This window comes from Gorilla gorilla, chromosome 14 (genome assembly GCF_029281585.2).
Source record: "Gorilla gorilla gorilla isolate KB3781 chromosome 14, NHGRI_mGorGor1-v2.1_pri, whole genome shotgun sequence".
NCBI lineage: Eukaryota > Metazoa > Chordata > Mammalia > Primates > Hominidae > Gorilla > Gorilla gorilla.
The window spans coordinates 109,329,526-109,346,287 of record NC_073238.2 but is presented as its reverse complement, the minus strand read 5'-3'; the positions used below and the strand labels follow the sequence as shown (position 1 = coordinate 109,346,287).

Below are 16,762 nucleotides of genomic sequence, written 5' to 3'. Positions count from 1 at the left end.
CTTCCACTCCAAACCAACTCTATCTGAGTCTCTGGGTGTGAATATCTGAATTTTTGTTTTAACCCTCATAACCTTAAACCAGATGCATACAGTGATGGGTTAAGAACCACTCATTGATACTTCAATGTAGAGTTATTCACAAAAGCTTTTAAGCATTTTAATCAATAAAATGATGCGATGGCTGGACGCTTTTGGGTACTTCTGGCACTTTCTAATGATTAATCCCCAAAGGTAAGCCTTGCATAGAATGTCATGCTTAATGAAAATACATACGATTATAGTGAGGTTTTGCCCCTTGTTTAAATATTGTTGCTGACATACTCAATGTAACTTCCCCATTGTAGTATAAGAAAGACAGCTTTTAGACACAAGAGTAAGCATAAAATCAAAATCAGTCACAAAAATCAGGAAAAGGTAGGTCAGAAGGAGTCAAAACTAAGAACTGAATCATAATGGTTAGTATGCATCATAAAGAAAAGCTAGCCACAACTCAAGATGTTGAGGAAAACACTGGAAGACATAGGCAAGGTTCAGGACAAGGCAAGGTATGACTGGGATTCAGTGGTCCAAGCATGGCACAGGGCACAAATGTGATCACTTTATAGCCTGGGATAAAAGTTTACATGCCAATTTGGTGATGAAGAAAAAGACCAAAAATGGAAGCCTGGATAAGGAGGCAAGTAAAAGCATATCGGGATCCAGAAAAGTCTCATGGATCCACTCAATACATAAAACCACCTTTTGAGCCAAAGGACTACAGCCTGGAAGGCAGGAGAGGAAGTGCTAATTGATCTGTACTCCACTAGAGGCAGCAGGGTTTGCACATGCAACAACTGCAGCAGAATATTACTTCCTAGTGAGCCTTGACCAGTCCTAAAAGTAAGTGTCATATGAAATAATGAAGTCTTACAGTTAAAAAGGACCTGAAGGCTGTGTGTGGTGGCTCACGCCTGTAATCCCAGCACTTTGGGAGGCCAAGGCAGGCAGATCACCTGAGGTCAGGAGTTCTGGCCAACATGGTGAAACCTCGTCTCTACTAAAAATACAAAAATTAGCCAGGTGTAGTGGTGGGCGCCTGCAGTCCCAGCTACTCAGGAGGCTGAGGCGGGAGAATTGCTTGAACCCGGGAGGCAGAGGTTGCCGAGACGGCACCATTGCGCTCCAGCCTGGGCGACAGGGCAAGGCTCCGTCTCAAAAAATAAAATTAAAAAAAAAAAAAAGGACCTGAGGAGCAATTTAGTCCAACCATCCATTCAATGCTCTTAGTAGACCTGGGTTCCATCAATGCCTTTCCAAAATACAGAAAAAAGTTGGCATCTTTAAAAAGATTAAGGAAATGAAAGGACTAAATTAACTTCCAATAATGATCTATACTAGTCGAAAGTATCATTAATGAAATTTAACCTTTACATTCATCTGCATTCAGAAACAATTTGAGTAGCTTACACTATTTCATTTCTTTCACAGAAAGAACTTCAAATTAACCACTTTAAAACATTTAGGGCCAAGTGCAGCGGCTCAAGCCTGTAATCCCAACACCTTGGGAGGCCAAGGTGGGAGGATTGCTTGAACCCAGCAGTTTGAGACAACCCGGGCAACATAGCGAGACCCCGTCTCTAAAAAATAAAAATAAAAAAAATTAGCACACCATTCTGTCACTAGATATATGTTTTTTCCAAACAAAGGATATTTTTTAAAAGTTTATCCCTTAAAACATTATTTGTGACCTACTGTCACAATTCTCAAGTTGCTTTTTTAGCTGTGACAAATTTACCCTTTGAACTAAACAATCAGTTTAAGCTAATGTGGCCTCACTCCTGCCCCACCTCCACCCACCCCACTCTATGGCCAATGGGATACAATGGAATTAAATTTTTCTCTTAAGCAGATCGACTCTTTCAAACAGCCAATGAGCTCATGAAGAGGTAAACCCTTAATGCTTTTCTTTGACAGATGGCCTACAAATCCTTACTCCAATATGTTAATTTACAAATCAGTTATACTTCATAGCATGTTCATCACGATCATAAGAAGTCATTCATTTCTGCTGGGGCTAGGAATCTTACCTCAGTAGGACAGAACATAGTTACCTAACATTTTGATGAAATATTTCATATGAGTACATCTGATTCTGAGAAGTATTATGGACTCTGATCATCCCTAAATTGTTGTAAGCTTCAATGAAGGCAATCCCTAAATCTGTTCAAACAAGCTAGTACAGAGTTACCCATACAAAGTAGCTGAGTTTCTAATCTCATTTAATCATTAACAATTTAAATTGTTCAATTTGTTACCATTTTTCTGTTTATAAAAATAATGCACGGTTATCATAAAAACAAAAATGTTTAGAATGTATAAACTATAAACTACACAAGTTGTTTCCTGTCTGGAGCCAAAACAAACAAGCAAACAAACAAAACTATACAATTCTACCAGCCCAGAGTATCAAAATAATCTGTTAATATTTTTGTGCTTCTTTCTGTTTTATTCTTTGCAGGTTTTAATACACTCAAGTAATACTCTGCTTTTAAAAATTAATATGATGGCTATCAAAATGTTATAAGATTAATTTAACCATTTCTCTAGTTTTGGAAACACAGGTTGCTTTCATTTTTGATTTTAAAAATACAACATGAATATATTTGTACATAAATCTTTTCCTGAATTTAGGATATATTCAAATACATATTCTTACCAGATTCTCCAGCACTAAAATGATCGAATGGATTCCCTTCGGCATCTGGGTTTAGTAACACCATTTCAAATGGGATATCTTCCACCTGAGAATTCTCCTTGTCATCTTGGCATGTATACTTGTCTGCATAAAACACATGCCACGTTTGTGGAGATGGAATCTGGGACACTGTCAGATTATGTTCGGTCTGGTTCATGGTCACTTTAAAGAGAAAGAAAACAACACCTTTTGTAACAAAACTCTCAAATGTGTTTCACTGTTTTAGTCATATAATCAATTTGAGGTTAGGACAATCTTTTAATTTTTATTGTCTCAGAAATCCAAGACCTTGTGTAGTATTTGGAATAAGTCTTGTAAACCAGATATTTATAGAATAAATCAGAATTTATCTGCAAAGGAGATAAAAATGATGTTTTTAACCAAGGAATCACTATAAAAGTATGACTATAAAACACCACAAGTAGAATGGCTTCACTGAAACTCTGAATTCTTTTTTTTCTTTTTTCTTTTTGGTTTTCACATTCGTATTGGGAGCGATGGGAGGGGCCTCCTCTGTCAGTGGAGGTGCTCAGTTTCTTCAGCCACTCCAAGCTGGAGCTCTGGGGATCCTGGGGGTGGCTGGGCACATTGGTCATGTTCCCATCATTGCGGACGGGCACTGGGTAGTTGTAGGGCATGGCCTCGTTGATCATGATGAAGTACTTGGTGTAGGGGCTGAGTGAGGGCAGAATTACAGCTAGGCTCCCAATGATGAAGGACATGACCAGCACTGGCTCCCTGGCCCAGGCATTCTTGAGGTAAGTGCCGAGTCTCGCCACCATCTTGGTCTCGGCGGCTGAAACTCTGAATCTTCATTTTCGATATTTTCACAGTTTCCGGGTTGGTTAATGACATTCAAAAAAATTATTGTGGTAAAATATACACAATGCTAAATGTATCATTTTAACCATTTTTAAGTGTACAGTCTATGGCATTAAGCACATCTACAATGCTGTGCAACAATCACAGTGACATTTTTGAAGATTACTCGAGTTAAACTTAAAATGGAGCATTCAACTTACGAAATCATTATATCTAAAAACTATGTATTTTCAAAAGATTTTCCAAAATCTTTTTCTGATTGGTTGTTCTTTAAAGGTGTACAAAAAGCAGAAAAAAATAGAAATTACAGGAATGTAGAAGTTATTATTCTGGATCAGGTCCACATGAAGTAGTATGATATAGTCAGGGGTGGGGGCTGTGTGGCATCATTCAGATGTATGTTTGAATCCTGGCTTCAATACTTACCTGTTGTGTGACCTTGGGTAAGTTACATAAGCAATGACACTCACTTTCTTCATCTGTAAAATGAAGATACTACCTACAGCAAAGGGCTGATATAAGCACTAAGTTATTTGAGTCACCTAGCATGGTAACTGTCACAGAGTAGTTGCTAAATGTCAATTCTGCTTTTCCTTTCTTTAAAACAAGGTCGTTATATTAGTAAGTGGTTCTCAATCCAGGGTAATCTCCTTTCCTCCAGGGCATCTGAAAATGTGAGGGGAAAGTTTTTTGTCACAATAGCTGGTTAGATACTTGGAGGGGGGCTGTGTTGAACCTCATGCAAAGAATTATTCCCCCTAAAATGCCAACGGCACTCCCTTCTGAGAAACACAAAATGATGTCTAAGATTCCTTCTGGATCTAAAACTATTAGGTTGGTGCAAAAGTAACTGCGGTTTCTGAATCTGACCTGACCTAAGAGGCACTGACTAACACTAACACGAAGCTGCCTAGGAGAGGAGTGTCTCAAGTTCTGGGTGTAACAAAAAGAGTAGAGTTAGAAGAGCGAGTCTTGGCCTTGTGACTCAGCAAATAAATTTACAAACTCTCTAAATTTGTTTCTTCAATAGTCAAATAAAGATACCTGCCCTGCTAGCTCAGAGTTCTTGTGAGGGGCAAATGAAAAGTATATGGAAAGAGCATGATTCTACACAAAGTATTTTTAAAACAGTATTATGATGGACCCGATTCCCAACTCTAGATTGCCCCCACAACATGTCAATATTTAAGGACAAATTAGTCTTAATCTTTTTCTCAACTGTAGAAAAAAACATTTTTAATAAATAAAAGACATTTCTTGAGGTAACTAGAAATGTGTGTATGGAATAGATTTCAGAGGACATTATAGAATTACTCATTTTCTTAGGTGTATGATAGTTAAACAGATGAATTTCTTTACTCTTAGAAGATGTATGCTTAGGTATGGAGGGGCAAACTGTGATACCTGCTGCTTATTTTCACATGGTTCAATTAAAACAAAAATCACATACATATAGACATAAAGCAAATTTAACAAAATATTAACAATTATTGAGTCTAAGCAGAGGATATACGGATGCTGGTTGTACTATAACTTCAACCTTTCTGTATGTTGGGAAATTTTCCTAGTGGAAAGTTGGAAAAACGTTATTTATAGGCTGTCTTTAGGAATGAGATACAGATGTAGTCAGGATTTGAATTTTGAGGACTTGGACTGTACAACTGGGAATTTCGTTCATTGGTGGTTAAATTGAACAAGAGGATCTGATTACCACCACCATGGCATTGCTTTTTGGCTACTATAAGTTAGCTGACATTTAAACTACCTTTAAAAAAAACAAAAAACACACATACAGTTTCTGGAAAAATGTAGCAAAGACTCTAGTTTCTGTTAAATATTGGAAGACTTTTAATAAGAATTTAATATACGATCAATAAATGATTCACAAATAAGACTGTTTAAATGTGCAATTTGCAATTATATAATCCGGACCTCATTATATAAAGGCTCTGCTGTGTTGCCGCTTTTATCATTTGCCCTTTTTCTCTTAGATAAAATATAAAAAAAACCACACTTTTACCAATATATTTTTGATGTTTCATTTTAAATTATGTGGATTTACTTCAAACAGAAATAAAAGTATGCTTCATAAAGTGATACCGGCCTTTAGTTTTTGTCTTGCTGTCTTTTCAGCAAGGCTGGGAAGCAAGCCTCTTGACAAAACTGTGTGTTCATTGTTTCTGAGACAAAAGACTACAACACAGCATGCATATTCTATGCTGGTGTAATTAGTACCTCAAATATTAACAAAACTTGAACTGCTGAGAATGGTGTTGAATAGCTAATTGTCCAATCATATTATAAAAGGAATTGAATACTGTTAACCAAAACACACAATAAAATACTAACACCTTTAAATGATTTATAAAATATACCAAACTACAAAAGGAATCATATGCATAACATGTAAAAAGACAACACTGAAATGTTTTATATACAATATTACATTTAGCTCTTGTAATCTGATAGAAAATTCCTCCGAATCTCCTCGTTAAGTTTTAGATAGAAATACATAAACTCATCATTTTCAGTGCTTTCAAATGTCGTTTGCTTGCTTTAAAAATCTACAAAATAGTTTTTAGTGTTTTTTAAATCAGATTTTTATGACAGAACAAAGAGATGACTGAAAAATAATTTTTCAAACATTAATTTGGGAGAGTCAAGCAACATTCAACACTGAGATTTTTCTAATCTGCTAGTCTTTTCATAGTACACAGCAGCAGCAAGGTTTTACGTAGGAGCTGGGCAGAGTTACTGAGTTCATTACCAAATAGGTGAAAGGCTGTTAACTCTTAAGTCTCATTAATAGCTAAGAAAAGCACTTGCTATAAGGAACTATTCTTTAATATGTGTTACTATTACATCATGAATTTAAGGATATGCTTTTTGTTTAAATGTACCTAAGCTCCTAAATAACATACCATAAATATGACAATATATAAAAGTTAGAGACTTAAGATTTGGATTTTGTTATTGGAAAAAAAAATTGGTGAAGTACATATATGTAGAAATCAGTATTAAATTTATTTTAAGCCCCAAAATTTGACAAAACAACCTTCATTCCTCTAACATTCCTGTTACCTGTTATCTTCCATTCCACAATTTCAAAATATACCTCTGCACTAACAGAACAAGGAAAAGAAAGAGAAACTAGAAAAAGAAACAACAGCAGAAGGTTTTGTTAAGTTGTAGTCCTATACATAAGTAACTCCATCCTTAAGAGTTATAACAAGAATGGCAGCATTTTGGAACTATCATGAACCTTAGGGACACCTAGTCCAACTTGCTTGTTGTACAGATAAGTAAAATGAGGTTCAAAGATAACGAGTTCTTGTTATAAATCACTAGCAGTGATTCTCAGTTTTGTGGTCTTCCCATTGCACCACACTGTCTCCCTGTATACAGAAGTTCTGGGAACACAGGAATATGACTCATACGAAAATGATGTTTTTAAGTGTATAAAGTATATAAATACTGACTATGTGATACAAGAGAACAAATCAATATTCCTATAGCTCAAAGCTTTAAACTGCCTAGTAAGTTTTTGTTGGAGACAGAAAAAGTCTTTGAGATGCCAAACACAAAAAGCTAACAACCAGCCAAACAAAAAGCCCTTAAGCATGAAGGTCTACGACTATTCATTCTACAAATACTTAGTAAAAACTTAACTAAGCACCAGGGTATCATCAATTCTCATTCTCATAGTGCCATATAATTAGCATTCATAGTACTTATCAAAATTGCAATTTTACATTTATTCACATTCATCTGATTCATTCTGGTCACCTCCACCAGCCTTAAGGACATTTTGGTCACTGATCTATCAACAGTACCTAGCATAGTACATGAAACAGTGGAAGCGCTCAGTGAATGAACACACCAGAAGAGTCCTACTGCTCTCATTGACTGATTTTATAACAAATAAATAAAATGTAAAGTGGTAACTATAGTAAGTGCTATGCAGGAAAGCAAGAGGCTATAAAAACTTAGGTGTTAACTTAATCGACGGAGGAGCCAGAGGGGAGGCTGAAGAGGAAAAAGCCTATGCAAAGGCTCAGAGTAGCACTGAAATAAAATTCAGTGAGTGGGGCAATGCCCTGAGATGAAACGGAGAGGTAAGCAGCAGCCAGTCTACAATGGCTTTGCTGGTCAGGTTAAGGAGGCCTGGTCAGGTTAAGGGAAACCATTTATTTTAAGGGTGTGGTGAGAAAGTGAATGTAACATAACCAAATCTGCTATTTAGAAAGATCTAGTTACAGAAGGGGAACCAGCATGGCTATAAAATAACGAGGTAGGAGACTGCTGGAATAGCAAAGGCAAGATGAGTTCAAGAGATATTTAAAAGTAAAACCTCAAGACTTAACCGATGGATGAGGGGGCAGAAAGGTCAAAGAGGGGAGTATTAGAAGACACCTTGGTTTCTCAACTGTTTACTGGATGGATGGTAGTGCCAATTCTTAAAACAGGGAACATCAGAAGAGGACCAGGTCTGGATGGGGAAGATGGTGAGTTCAGTTTAGATGCCAGAGGAATTGGGAACTGAAGGACATGACCTTTTACACATACGTGCAACACTTAGATGAGCAAACTGGCAGAGAAAGGAAGAGACAACCAATCAAGAGAATCTGCATATATTTCCCAGATAAGTTTTGAATTCAGGGTCAAAGTAAATAATTGTACGTAATTGTCATTCATCTTCAGGATACTATCTTCTCACAATATCATCTCACAAATCTACATTAAAGATCCCCACAATGGGTGGCAAGGATTGGGGACCTCTGCTCTTTTCACTGATCTAGCTAGTTGCCTTATGAGGGAATCAAGACAGCTGATAAGATAAAGGCCGGATGTTTAGAAATGAATGCTTCACTAGAATAGGCTAAGAGAAGAGACTACCATGTTCCATATATGGATGAGTCCCTGAATAATAAGAGGAAAAAGGGAAGAATAATTCCCATTTTTCCTCATGGATGCTTCAAATTTCTAACGTCTTCTACACCTAATTAACTTGTGAGGTGCAAAATGGAAACAATGGCACATGTTCTTCATTTCCACATTTAAAAAAATTTTCACTCACTCTGGATGGCTAGCACCCTAATGCACAGGACAATGTTGATGAGAATGAATGGGATCACGGATTTAAGCCACTAGATTAGGATTTAAAAAGTACAGCCTCTCTAGAGGCAAATCCAGAAGTATACAAATGATGTGGTGGTGGTACATCTCAAAGTGACTTTTTTGAGACAAAGTCTCACTCTGTCGCCCAGGCTGGAGTACAGTGGTATGATCTCGGCTCACTGCAACCTCTGCCTCCCAGGTTCAAGCAATTCTCATGCCTCAGCCTGCCAAGTAGCTGGGATTACAGGCGCATGCCATCACACCTGTCTAATTTTTTTCTGTATTTTTAGTAGAGACGGGGTTTCACCATGTTGGCCAGGCTGGTCTCAAACTCCCAACCTCAGGTGATCCACCTACCTTGGCCTCCCCAAGCGCTGAGATTACAGGCGTGAGCCACTGCACCTGGCTGTCAAAGTGACATATTTTATCACCATATAACTAAGTCTCATGTTCAAATGACATGTTGTGAAACAGCATCACTCAAGCTAAATTACCCAATTAACTAAGATAATACATTGGCATTTAGCTCAGTGCTGGCAGATAACTAGCATTCAACAAATGTTACCATTCATTCCATGCTGCCACTGGGTCAAAATATAGTTTCCATATTGGCATAAATTATGCAAACTGTAAAGAGTCAATGAAAGAAAGGACTCCTATATAAATTATCTGGATTTTTTTTTCAAAAACGATGAGTGATAAAAAGGGAAAGGCACTGTTAAAACTCAGCTTAAAATGTACTAGACAAAGTGTCATCACAGTGGGATTATGCTGTCAGGAAACATAACATATGTACATATGGTACTATATTTCAACATTAGGAGGAAAAAACTATATCTAATGATCAAAGAAAAAAAGATATACTCACTTGTCAACTGAGCTTTGGATAATTTTTCACTACAGCTATAACCATGACTGCTTTGCTGTAGCTTTAGCCATTCCTGGGCTTGGAACAGGTAGAGTTTAGCTTCTTTTCCAACAGCTACTGCTATGTTGTTGATTCTGACACACAGAAGAGCATGGTCACCTTGACATTAAAACAAAAATCATCAACTAGTTTGGTCTTACATGAAACTGAGACATGAGGACAACTCAACACCTCTACTTACCAAAATGGAAATTTAAAAAGCACAATTCTTCTTAAATCTCGCTTAACTAGGTAAATCACATCAGAATGAACACAACATTCAGAAGCAAGAGATTATTCAAATGAACGTGTGGTATTTCCTTGAAATTCAGCTGATAACTGATATTTCACTCAATAGACCGCAATATCTGGGGTATTTGAACAATTCACTGTAGTAAAATTTTTGCCTCACTTTACAACCACTTCACGTTTTATATTTTATTCATAATCTATAGAAATGTCCCACCAAAGTTTCTGTTTTTTAATATGACATAGGTGTTAATATTTAATTATACTCTTAATATAAAAAATAAACATAGCTAATAGCAGGAAAGTTTAAATGTATGTGTTCTGGGGTAGACATATTATACCTAAAACAAAATTTGGTATCTATGACTTTTACAAAAGAACTTTCAGGGGCTGGGCACAGTGGCCACACCCGTAATCCCAGCACTTTAGGAGGCCAAGGTGGGTGGATTCCCAGCCCAAGAGTTTGAGACCAGCCTGGGAAACAAAGTGAGATCCTGTTGCTATTTAAAAAAAAAAAAAATTAGCTGGGCTTGGTGGCTGAGCCTGTAGTCTCAGCTATTCAGAAGGCTGAGATGGGAGGATGGCTTTAGCCTGGGGGTCTGAGGCTGCAGTAAGCTTTGATTACACCACTGCACTCCAGTCTGGGTGACAGAGCAAAACTCTTTTTTTTTTTGAGACAGAGTGTTACTCTGTCACTCAGGCTGGAGTGCAGTGGTGCAATCTCGGCTCACTGCAACCTCCACCTCCCAGGTTCAAGCGATTCTCCTGATTCTCCTGCCTCAGCTTCCTGAGTAGGAGTAGCTGGGATTACAGGCATGCGCCACCACACCCAGCATCACCACATCCAGCTAATTTTTGTATTTTTAGTAGAGACAGGGTTTCACCATGTTGGCCAGGTTGGTCTTTTTTTTTTTTTTTAATTTATTTTTGAGACATATTCTCGCTCTATTGCCCAGGCTGGAGTGCAACGGCACGATCTCAGCTAACTGCAACCTCCGCCTCCCCGGTTCAAGCGATTCTCCTGCCTCACCCTCCCAAAATAGCTGGGATTACAGGCACCTGCCATCATGCCTGGCTAATTTTTGTATTTTTGTAGAGACGGGGTTTCACCATGATGGCTAGGCTGGTCTTTAACTCCTGACCTCAGGTGATCCGCCCGCCTCAGCCTCCCAAAGTGCTGGGATTACAGGTGTGAGCCGCCACGCCCAGCCGCCAGGTTGGTATTGAACTCCTGACCTCAAGTGATCTGCCCGCCTCTGCCTCCCAAAGTGGTGGGATTACAGGCAGGAGCCACCCACCGAGTCTGGCTTCTTTTTTAAAAAGAAGAACTTTCAGAATAATATATGTTGTAAGATGAATATAGAATGAACCTGGTTGCACACACCAACTACATTTAAGGCCCAGAACAGAAATGGCAATAAGTTATTGCCTCTAGGGAAAGGGATTCTGGGTGAAAGAGCTAAGACAGGAGACTGTTTTTCATTTTAAGATCTTCTGTTCTCCTGCAAATTTTTTTTCTATGCTTTTGTTACTATAATTACCACTTTGATTAAACATTTTAAATATATTTAAATATACAGTATATATATCAAAGAATGTGCAAGTCTCTTACATAAATTGATTACATATTTTGAAGTCTTAAAAGTGACTCTGATGCCCAATTGACACTGTAAATTGCATTCCGAGTTACAGTTCATTGTTTCAGTATAGTTTTTGTATTATTATTTTACTGAATTGGGATTCATGAAAATTGGTAATAACTACATGTGATTTTTACACATATGAAACAGAATGAACGCACTTGAAACACCTTATCCCCAATCTGTCTTGAGAAATCTGAATTTAGTACATGTTTCTCCTCCACGTTTACCAGATGATCATCAGGAACTATGAGGTCGTCCAAGTCTCTGCTGGTCCTAAGTAATAACCCACGTCTTCTATACATCCCACATTTTCCAACACTGTCCACATTGTGCCATTTAAGACAGTGGCTGTCAGTACTCAAAGTATGGTTACAGTCCGTTGAATGAGAAACTCAAAATGTGACCAAAAAATAATAAAATTGTTTCTAGTGTTTCTTCTTCATTCACCCAAAATATATTCCACATTGGATTTTGAAAAACTGGGTTACTGAAACTCCTTTTCTTAGCTATCTTAAAAACTTCAAAAAAAAAAAAAAATCAGGATCCCTTCCCTTTATTCTGTCAATTCTGTAATTTCCCAATACTTTAAATTCCTTTTCTCACCAAAGTAGTTCCGTTTCTATTATCTTCTCCTAACAATATTTTCTAGGCCAATATTCTGATGTTCATCGTTGCATCTTTTAATGCTAAAGACTGTACAAATCAAAGTTCCTAATGTCATCAAGGCAAATAATTATTTGAAATACAGCACTAGTCAAATTAAGAGTACCAAGAAAAACAAATTGTGAGAGTGCAAATGAGACCAAAATTAGAATGAATTGCAAATGCATTTATTGAAGGAATAATTACTGATTTTTGAGGAAGACCAAAAGGTCTGAAATCAAACGCAACTCTGATTTCAGAAGAGCCACACAGAACACAAATTAAGGAGCTTCCAGGATGCTACTTAAATGCATTTTCATCAGCTTAATTCTAGGCCTTACCGCCCATAGTAAATCTACTGCCCTAGTAGCCAAGTAACTAAACTGCTCAATAGAACAACTACATTATCAAGTGTTTTACTTGGTTTCCAAAACCACTCTGTTGCAAGTAGGTCTCAGCAAATTGGTCTTTAAAAAAAAAAAAAAAAAAAAGGAAATTTAAGTTCCTAGGGTTAAATTCTCCCGTCACAGTGTGGCCGAGACAGGAAGGAGCAAACATGCTTCTTTGCGGGAAGGATCTGGAAAGATGCGGCCGACCAGTCTTTTGCACATTGGCTTGCAAGGGGAGGGTTGGGGAAATGGAAACCGGCTTTCAGGTGCGGAACACGATCCCTAGTGGCGAGAGGCCGCTGCCTGGGGCTGGAAAGCCGCACCAGCGGGGTTGGCAAGGAACGCATCCCACCATTCGCGGCAGCTGCTGCAACGCTGGAGATCCAGGTGAGCCTGGGGAAGTCGCCGGCCTCGCCCAACGTGGCAGGGAGGGGCCGGGAGGAGCTGCCCGCCGACCCAGCCGGCGGGATGGGCCAGCGCGCCTTCATCCCCCTCCCCGCCCCCAGACCTACCATGGAACTCGAAGTGGCCGATGCGCTGGCCCTGGGCGTCCTGGGCCGCGGTGCTGCTGAAGCTGCCCCGCAGGGTCTTACCCTGGCTGCCCTGCGGCCACCAGCAGCACGTGAGGGCCACAGCCAGCAGCCGCAGCCCCCCCATGCCCGTCTCCCGCTCTGCACCGACGCCTCGGCTCCCAGCCGCCCGCGGCTGCCCGCCCCACGTCGGCAGCTGGGGGAGGCGGGGTCGGCGCCGGAGACCTGCTGCTCTGGGGCCTGAGAGCCAATGAGGCGGGCTCCTCTGCCATAAGCCAAAGACATTCACCAATCAGAGGCCGAAATGGGCGGGACGCGCAGATCCGAGCGTCCCATCAGTCCCCGGCTTTTGACTAGTTCCCGCCTTTTTCTTTAATGAGGAATCAGGAGGATGTTGCTTCAGGTTACGGAAAACTCATCTCCCTCCTCATTGCCTAGCACGTCTTGCTACTGAGCATGCGCGGGCGCGCTGGCACGAGTCCGCGGGGCCTTCGAGGGGCATGTGGGATTCGGAAAAAAACTTAAGAAACGCAGGACGGGACTGTTTCTGGCCGAGAGAGTTAAACTCCCGCAAAGAAAAAACCGTGTTCTTATGCAGATTTTCTTCCTTGGCGCCTGTATAACCTACAGGACGTGTCCGATTTAATGTCTCAAAGACACTTAGCTCCGCATGACCACAATTTAACGCATGCCTTCTCTTGCCATCTCCAGCAGATTTTTCCCTCCTAGGTTCTCTGGCTTCTCGAATTACATTACCCCCACCCCCACCCCCACCCCCACCCCCACCCCCACCCCCACCCCCAGACCAGACCGCTGGGAATTGTAGGGCCCCCCCCCCAATTCAATCAATTCAATTACAAGTGTGGATTAGCCCCTCTTTTGGTGAGGGTGGGAAGCAGCGGCCACAGTCCTACTCAGTTCATCACTTTCTTGGCCTATGGCAAAGACTGTCTCTACAGTCTTCATTCTAATTGGCTACAATCCATCTCTACCCTACAGCCACAGAAAGCTGTAGGAACAATTTGCTGCACTTGCCTTCAAAGGTTCTCAATTGCCTTTAGTACACAACCCAAACTCTAGAATAGGGCTCTTCAACTCTCAAATGTCTGTTTTTTCTCATCTCCATCCTTACCGCCGTTGGTTTCCTGAACACTCCCAAGTTCTCACTTCTAGGCCTATATCACTCCCTGATCCCTCTGGCTGGAATACTTCTGCTTATTCCAACACTGGACCTCCTCACCTTCCTTTTCCTCCTTTACTCCTCCTTCCCAAGGCACTTTAAGAAGCCTTTCTCAAACCCCTAACTCTGTAGTAGATGCCCCTGGAACCAGAATCCCTTACTTCCCTACCAGAGCACTCACGCACTGTACTGTAGGTATCCATTCATGTGTCTGAAATCTCCGCCTCTATTGTCAGCTCCAGCTGGTCAGTGACTATACTTTTTTTTTTTTTTTTTTTTTTTTGAGACGGAGTTTCACTCTTCTTGCTCAGACTGGAGTGCAATGGCGCGATCTCGGCTCACCTCAACCTCTGCCTCCCAGATTCAAGCGATTATCCCACCTCAGCCTCCCGAGAAGCTGGGACTGCAGGCATGCGCCACCATGCCCGGCTAATTTTTTATTTTTAGTAGAGATGGGGTTTCTCCATGTTGATCAGACTGGTCCCGAACTCCCGACCTCAGGTGATCTGCCCGCCTTGGCCTCACAAAGTGCTGGGATTACGGGCGTAAGCCACCGTGCTGGCTATACCTGTCTTAATGAAAGTGAGGCAGGAGAATAGGGCCTGGGGTCAGGGAACCTACGGCGTTTTCACACCGACTTTCTAGAACTAAATTTAAAGGAAAACCCTAACTTTCCACCCTAAGTAACAAAAGGACCAGAGGCTATGCCCTTTGCAAATCCCCACCTTTTCTGTGAGGCAGATAAGAAATTGGCTGTCCCTACCCAGTCAGACTGATTGCCAGCTGAGTCTTCGTTTGCATAGAAGTGCAACTTTGTAACTCTGTAACATTGCTTTTTGCAACCAATCAGATGTTTGCACAGGAGTGTGACCTTTGTAACTCCACTTCAGCCTCTGATTCATTGCTTTCCCTAAGAATCAGACCTATTGGGGGCCACCACTTCATTTATATGAGGTGAGCTCCAAGTGGCCAATGGGAAACTTCTAGGGAGTATTTGGACCCAAGATGATTATGTATCCAGGCCCTTCTGCACTGTGTAGTTGCATTTTCTTTTTTTGAGACAGTATCACTCTGTCACCCAGGCTGGAGTGCAGTGGCACAATCTCGGCTCATTGCAACCTCCGCCTCCCAGGTTCAAGTGATTCTCCTGCCTCAGCTTCCAGCTGGAATTATAGGTGCACACCACCACACCTGGCTAATTTTGGATTTTTAGCAGAGACGGGGTTTCACTATGTCGACCAGGCTGGTCTCGAACTCCTGACCTCAAGAGATCCACCCACCTTGGCCTCCCAAAGTGCTGGGATTACAGGTGTGAGCCATCACGCCCGGCCATGTACTTTCATTTTCAATAAATCCCTGCTTTCGTTCTTTCGTTGCTTCATTCTTTTGTTGCTTCATTCTTGCCTTGCTTTGCTGTGCATTTTGTCCAATTCTTTGTTCAAAATGCCAAGAAACTGGACAACTTGCAGTCAAGACCCTCCACTGGTAACAAAAGTAGGAGCTCAAAATTATTTCATGAATAAATGTGTATAAATTATTTTCATTTAACAACAAGCTTCTATAACATATAAGCAAGTTCTCATAACAGACCTCATCATTTAGAAAAAAAAAATCTTGAGGGACCACCTCCTACGATATACACAGCATTTTCAGTATTTCTGGCTGACCAGGAATATGCTGGAAGTATTAATATTTTCGGATTTTTAAAAAAAAAAACTGCAAGGGTTCTTATTAGGAAAGTAATCCATGTGTCTCAGAAAAAAATTCACAGTCAAAAGTATATAAAGTGGGCTGGGCGCAGTGGCTCACGCCTGTAATCCCAGCACTTTGGGAAGTGAGGTGGGTGGATCACCTGAGGTCAGGGGTTCAAGACCAGGCTGGCCAACATGGTGAAAACTCATCTCTACTAAAAATACAAAAACTAGCCAGGTGTGGTAGCATGCGCCTGTAATCCCAGCTACTTGGAGGCTGAGATGGGAGAATCGCTTGAACCTGGGAGGCAGAGGTTGCAGTGAGCCAAGATTGTGGCACTGCACTCCAGGCTGGGCAACAGAGCGAGACTCTGTCTCAAAAAAACAAAAGTATATAAAGTAAAAATTAAACTCCCCATTTCCTCCTTTCCCTGCCCATATCTCATCCCTAAAGGTAACTTATTTTAAGAGTTTAGGGTGAATCCTTTCAAGTAAGCCACAAATACCACAAATATATGTGGTATCACAAATACCACAAATATATGTGGTATTTGTAAACCAAGGACAGGAATAAAACTGGTCCTGAAGAAAAATCATAACACAGGCCTTGAATGTTAGGCCTCTCCTATCTTTTCTTTCTTCTCAATCAACTTTGTTTTTCTCGCTGTGAAGACAGGCTTTCTGGCTCCTCACTTTGAAAGAACATGGCCACCAAAAAGTTCCAGCTTTGTAGGACCTCAGAGTTCAAGTAGAGTAACCAGACTATACTAGCACCTTAGCCGAATTCTAAATCCCAAGAAGAGGCTTCAGTTGGCCTAGAGTCAGCCAGATTTCATTCTGTGGCCTGCCTGGGTCAA

At 40.5% G+C, this 16,762-nt stretch overlaps 1 protein-coding gene across 1 annotated transcript in view; it reads right to left on the bottom strand.

Annotated features, from left to right (window-relative positions):
• The window catches only part of GPR180 (G protein-coupled receptor 180), a 28,589-nt gene extending 15,315 nt beyond the window's left edge, over positions 1-13,274 (bottom strand). Inside the window, exons 1-3 of the mRNA XM_004054649.5 lie at positions 13,017-13,274; positions 9,543-9,701; positions 2,696-2,896 (exon numbers count right to left, since the gene is read on the bottom strand). Coding sequence (XP_004054697.1) covers positions 2,696-2,896; positions 9,543-9,701; positions 13,017-13,161 — 505 coding nt within the window. The 5' untranslated portion in view covers positions 13,162-13,274. The remainder of the gene's footprint in view (positions 1-2,695; positions 2,897-9,542; positions 9,702-13,016) is intronic.
• Positions 13,275-16,762: the final 3,488 nt, after the last annotated feature.